This window comes from Gavia stellata, chromosome 21, assembly GCF_030936135.1.
Source record: "Gavia stellata isolate bGavSte3 chromosome 21, bGavSte3.hap2, whole genome shotgun sequence".
Classification (NCBI taxonomy): Eukaryota; Metazoa; Chordata; class Aves; order Gaviiformes; family Gaviidae; genus Gavia; species Gavia stellata.
Genome location: NC_082614.1, coordinates 14369288 through 14375287, shown reverse-complemented (window position 1 = coordinate 14375287; position 6000 = coordinate 14369288). Strand labels below are relative to the sequence as shown.

General features: G+C 64.1%; 1 protein-coding gene across 1 annotated transcript; it reads left to right on the top strand.

Moving 5' to 3' along the window:
• The first annotated feature begins 3543 nt into the window (after positions 1-3543).
• On the top strand, positions 3544-4323 carry PHETA1 (PH domain containing endocytic trafficking adaptor 1). The gene has a single exon (XM_059827873.1). The coding sequence runs from the start codon at positions 3544-3546 to the stop codon at positions 4321-4323; it is 780 nt and encodes a 259-aa protein (XP_059683856.1).
• The last annotated feature ends 1677 nt before the right edge of the window (positions 4324-6000 follow it).

Genomic DNA, 6000 nt, shown 5'->3' with positions numbered 1-6000 from the left:
AAGACCTGGCAGGGGAAACTGAGGCACGGGCACTGGGCTCCTTACCGGGGGGACGTTGCGGGGAACAACAGGGAAAATATCATTGGGCTGCTCAGAAGGGGAAGTGCTGGAGCCTGCGCAGCAACACGCGATCATCCCAAGGGAGACACAACGGGAAGTAAAAACCCCCGCGGGAATTTTGCTGGTGGTTTTTGAGGAATTGGGGGGATTCTCCAAAGCAGCTTCTGAAGGGCTCCCTGGGAAGCAGCTGCGGTGGAGGAGTAACCTCCGCTAAAGCGACCGATGGGGCTGCAAGAAGCAGCCGGGGTTTTGGAGTCCCAGCAAGGGGAGGCAGAGCTGGGAGCGTGGACGCCTTTTTTCAATTACCCCAGCTGGTCTAATAAAGATACTGCTTCTCCCCATGGTCCTTCCCCCTCCCAAACTCGCCGTGTGAAAGGGCACCTCTCAGCAAGGCAGGGAGATAAGCGGTGCAGAGAGACCAGAGACTTCCCACCAGCAGCCTTGAACAGAGCCGCTCTGCCCAGGAGGGAAGATAAAGCCCAGATGGTTTTAGTGCTGGTTTAAATCCCTTTTTATAGCCTGAAAGAGAAAGTCTGCAGGTGATAGGGAAAACCCTCCGTGAACTGAAAACCACTGCCACGAGCAGAAGATTGCAAAGCCCTGAGCAGCCGTGTAGGGCAGCGGGGGCATCTACGGGGAGGAGCGGTGAGGACCACGACCTGCGAGCAGTGGTGGTTGCGGCGGGGGTCACCGACGGCAGGATTTCTTAGTTGGGGGCCTGCAAAATGAGCGCCAATGCCTTGTTTGCTAAAATACACACATTGCCGTCCAGCCGAGCGGGGGAACGAAGAAACTGGAGGAAAGGGACAGCGATAAGAAGAGCAAATCCTTGACGCTGGTATTTATTGGGACATGGGGAGGATCGCAGCGGCGCCGAGGTGGTCCTCGGGCTGGTGACACTTTCAGCGTGGAGGGCCAACCAGGAGCAGAAGTCAGCCTGGAAGCTTCTCCCAGCCAAAGGTCTATGGTTGCCCTGGGACGTGGGTACCGGCAGCGGGAAATCCAGCCCCGGCCCCAGTGCTTGGCACTGCTGGACCCACTCACCCCTGGCCCTGATGGGGCAAGCGCTGGCCACCCGGCCGAGAGCGCATCAGCAGCTCGAGTGCCATGCGGCTTCTGCGGTCAGGAAGCAGCGAGGGGGCCATGACATCTGCCACGCAGTTGCACAATGCCCGGCAGCTCCAGTGCCCGGCTAATGGCTCGTCACCCCCTGCTTTCTAGCGCCTTGTACCAGTTGTCACCTTCCCCCAGACGCCCATCCAGGCCACTTGGCTCCTGCCTCAGCTCCTTCTTTCCTTCTGCACTGAGGCAGTGACCCCCCTCCCCGGCCGCTCTGGCCCAGCCTCTCCGAAGGACGTGGCTGAAAGCTCGGGAGAGCAGCCAGGACTGGCAGCCTGGTCCCTTGCAGCATCTCCCACCCAGGCAGGACCGAGCTCTGCCCTGCCGCCGTCATCTCTGGCCCTCCCCCTGGGCTTGTGTCGTCCCCCCCCATCCATCGACCTCTGCCCGTTCTCTGCCAGAGGCTCCTGGGCACCCACTCTCTGCCCCAAAAACCCGACTCAAAAATTCAACGTTGTGCAGCCACTTTCAGCACTAAGCTCCCAGGTTTCCCACCCATGAGTACATCCACAAGTACATCCATGCATATGTCCATGAATACATCCATGTGTACATCCATGCACACATCCACACGTACATCCACACGTACATCCATGCATACATCCATGTGTATACCCATGCATACATCCACGTGTACAGCCAACGCGTACATCCATGCATACAGCCAATGCGTACATCCATGCGTACATCCATGCATACATCCATATGTACATCCATGCGTACATCCACGTGTACGTCCAACGTGTACATCCATTTGTACATCCATGCATACATCCACATGTACATCCATATGTACAACCATGCATACATCCATGCATACATCCACGCGTACATCCAATGCGTACATCCAATGTGTACATCCATGTGTACATCCACGCGTACATCCATGCGTGCATCCACGTGTACATCCAATGCGTACATCCAATGCGTACATCCACGCGTACATCCATGCGTACATCCATGCACACATCCATGCACACATCCATGGATGTGCATATCCCCCTGCACCCTCCGGATCCGCGCTCCCGGAGCGCCCGGCGCTCGGCCCCGGTGCCCAGAGCTGGGACCCGCCTTTGGGCTTTGGGCCGAGCCGGGACCCCCCAGCACCGGGCCCGGCTCCGGAGCCGTTTCTCAGCCAGGCGAGGCCCCCCCGCCGGGCCGCCCCGGGCCGCGGTGAGGGGCGGTGGCGGCGGAGGAGGGGCCGGGCGGGAGCAGCGCTCCGCCCGCCGGGGCCGGGCCGAGCCGAGCCGGGGCGGCGGGGAGCCCAGGACAAAGGTGGCCGTGCGGGGCGGGAGCGGGGCCGGGAGCGGGGCCGGGAGCGGGGCCGGGAGCGGGGAGCGGGGCCGGGAGCGGGGCCGGGAGCGGGGCGCGGGGCGCGGGCCCGGGGGGGGCCGCAGCGGAGCGGGGCTGAGCGGGCGGGGGCCGAGCCGGAGCGGGGCCGCCCGGGGCCGGGGGAGGGCGGCTCCCCCGTTCCCAAACGTCCCCGAGGCTTTTGGGGACCCCAAAGAGGTCCCCGAGCTGCCGGGGGGAAAGGGGTCCCCGCTGCCCCCCCGCGCTGGGCGCCCCGGGAGCCCCCGTCTCGTCTCCGTGAACCCCGCGATGCGGCTCAATAGGAAAATACTACTAATCCCGGCGCCCGTCCGCCTCCTGCTCCCCAGGCTGGGGTGACGGGCCAGACCCGCAGCGTTTCGGGGCCGGAGGAGCGGCCGGAGCGGGGACACGGGGGTGCTGGCCCCCGCAGCCCCCTTACCCCGGCCGACCCCGGATCCAGCGCTCCCACGGCCGCCCGTGATGCTGGCGGCAGCCGGAGACCGGAGCTAGAGGCAGAGTCCAGGTAGGCGGAAAGCCTGGCATGGCGAGGCCATGGGCGGTGAGGGGACAAGGGGAGAGGTGGCCTTGCCCGGGTGACAGGGTTCCTGGCCACGGCTCTCTGGAGCAGCAGCCGGATCTGCGGCGCAGGCCATAATCCCTCCCTGCGTGCCGTGGGGAGGAGCGCCACGACACAGGGCAAACACGGCGCCGGCGGTAAGGTCACCTGTGCTGGGTGACATGGGGCGCTGGGACGAGCCCTGCCGGGGGCCCCTCCGCGGGAGAACACTCAGCTGGGGGAAAGGCCGTCCCCAGGAAGCCCCGGGGAGCCCTGACCCACCCGGCACCCACTGGACGCAGCGCCCTGGCTGGGAGCGGGGTTATCCCGGCTGCGATCACAGGGCTGTTTATTCACCAGCTCCATTTCCTGGGCGCCAGGGCCGGTGCTGCCAGGAACAGAAAGCCCATGGCTTATTACTGTGCGATTAAGGTGCACCCATGCTCCGTGTGCCGGCGGGCGGCTGAGCACCCTCTGTCCCTGCAGGGCGCGGAGCCATGAAGCTGAACGAGCGGAGCCTGGTGTTTTATGCCACCTGCAACTCCCCGGCCGACAACGCCGGCTTCCTCTACAAGCGCGGTGAACGGCACACGGCGTACCATCGCCGCTGGTTCGTGCTGAAGGGCAACATGCTCTTCTACTTCGAGGAGCGGGAGAGCCGGGAGCCGGTGGGTGTCATCGTGCTGGAGGGTTGCACCGTGGAGCTCTGCGATTCAGCTGAGGAATTCGCCTTCGCCATCCGTTTCGGCGGCGCCAAGTCTCGCACCTACGTGCTGGCGGCTGAGAGCCAGGCCGCCATGGAGTCGTGGGTGAAGTCGCTCTCGCGAGCCAGCTTTGACTACATGCGCCTGGTGGTGCGGGAGCTGGAGAAGCAGCTGGAGGAGATGCGCTGGGGGCCGGATGGTGGGTGCAGAGGCTGCCGGCAGTTACCTGGCTCCTGGAAGCCAAAGCCCTTGGGGCCAGAGCGGTCCCCGGAGCGGCTGCCAGCTCTGCCTGCCATCCTGCCAAAGGAGAACGGCTGCGCGGTGTGGAACAACACACCAGGAGTGGACCGGCCGCCCAACACCTCCAGCTGCAGCGGGGATGACGGTGAGGTGAACTCGCGGCCACCACCGCTGCCACCACGCAGGCGGGCATCAAGCAGTGAGGCAGGCAGTGCCGGGGCAGCCGCGGCAGAGAGCCTGTCCACCTTCTGCCGGCTCCACGAGCAGTATGGCAGGGAGGTGGCGCGGCTGCGGCAGGACTGGCTGGAGAGGCGGCGTGGCCCCCGGCCCTGAGAGGTGGCCAAGCCCTGGGGACCCGCCAGGACCCGTGGCAGGGAGGGGGTGATCATCCTTGGTGCCGCCTCGGTCCCCTCCTCACCCGGGATGTGCAGCCCTGCCCGTGATGGTGATGGACACATGCTGACGGTGCCACTGAGGGACCAGCACCAAGGGACACCAGTGCTGCTCCGCGATGACAAAACGCCAGCCCGGCACCGATGGCAGCTGGGCTCAACGTGCCACCAGCCAGGCGTGAAACCCCCGGGCTCGCAGGGCTGCCAGGCTCTTGGGCATCTCGTGCCAGGCAGCGGGTGCTCCCCACAGGGGTGCACCACTCTGGCCATGGCTGGGTGTGGGTGCAGGGTGGTCCACCCAGCGCAAGCAAGCTACGAACCACTTGCTGGCTGATGCCTCCTGGGAATCGACCACTGCTCTGGGTCTGGTGGGGCGTCCTGATGCTCTTGCAGTGGGATCATGCACCGACAATGCTTTTTGGAGGAGGATTTTGATGGGATCTCAGCCACCTGAGCCCCTGCATGGGTGTTTCACAGCCAGGGAGCCTGCTGCCGCCTTCCCCTCCCTGCCCGGCACAAGCGACTGCCTGAGGTCGGCTGAGCTCCGCCAGATCCCTCTGCTCCAGCAGGATGTGGTTTGAAAATGAAAATATCAGCGAGCGCAGCCCTTCCTTAATGGCAGCGGCACCCCACGCCCCGGCTGCCCGGGGAGCTGGAGACAGCCCTGGGCATTTCACACGGGGCGATCGCTGCTTGAAGCCTGGCCGGTGAACCCGCGGCGGGGGCAGACCCGAGGGGAGCACAGCGGCTGCGGGCACCACCGTGCCGGGCAGATATTTCAGGGCAGGGCATCATCCCCGGGCCGGCTCGCTAAGGGGAAGCATCGCTCATGGCAGCAAAGGGGAACATACGTGTCAGCGGCGGAGGGTGTCAAATGATTCATGTGCCGAACTGGAGCAAAGCCAGTGTCTCATGATGGTGTTTCTTTTATTTCCCTCATGGGAACTAAAAGGGACACTAAAGCTGCTGGCTCAGAGGTGGGGTGACCCACCTCAGGTCTGGGGGGAGCCGTCACTTTGTCCCCTTGGGAAAGGTACAAGCTTTTGCTACAATAAAAGTCGTTTCAGAAATCCCCTCCTGGCCTCGTTTGTGCCTTTAAGCCCCTGGGGAGAAGGGCCCAGGTGGGAATTAATCCTCCCTTTTAGTCCCCCTCCTGTCCCCACCGTGTCCGTGGGGCTGGGCAGGGACTGTCACCCGAGTGGGACCCGGCCAACGCCAGGGTCTCACAGTGCCCAGGAGCCCCATGACTGCCTGCAGGGATGGGATGGGATGGGATGGGATGGGATGGGATGGTGCCACCCTGGGGACGTCAGGACACACAGCGCCAGCATGGTCCCACGGCAGGGACAGCACAGTTCTGCCCTCTGTGACAGCTTGAACAGCCGGGCACAGGTGACCAACATGGGGGTTTGGACACTGGAAAAGCCACCCGGAGAAAGAGCCGGGAGACTGATTCGGAGCACAGCCCTCCTACCGTTTCACCGGAAAAAACGGCACTGGGTGCCCCAGCACGAGTTGCTGGTCCGTCACAGGCTCAGTGGGGTGTTGTACCCATCCCTCCAAACCCTGGGTTACAGGCAGCACGGAGTGATGCCACCCAGGTTTGGGTGCCCCCAGT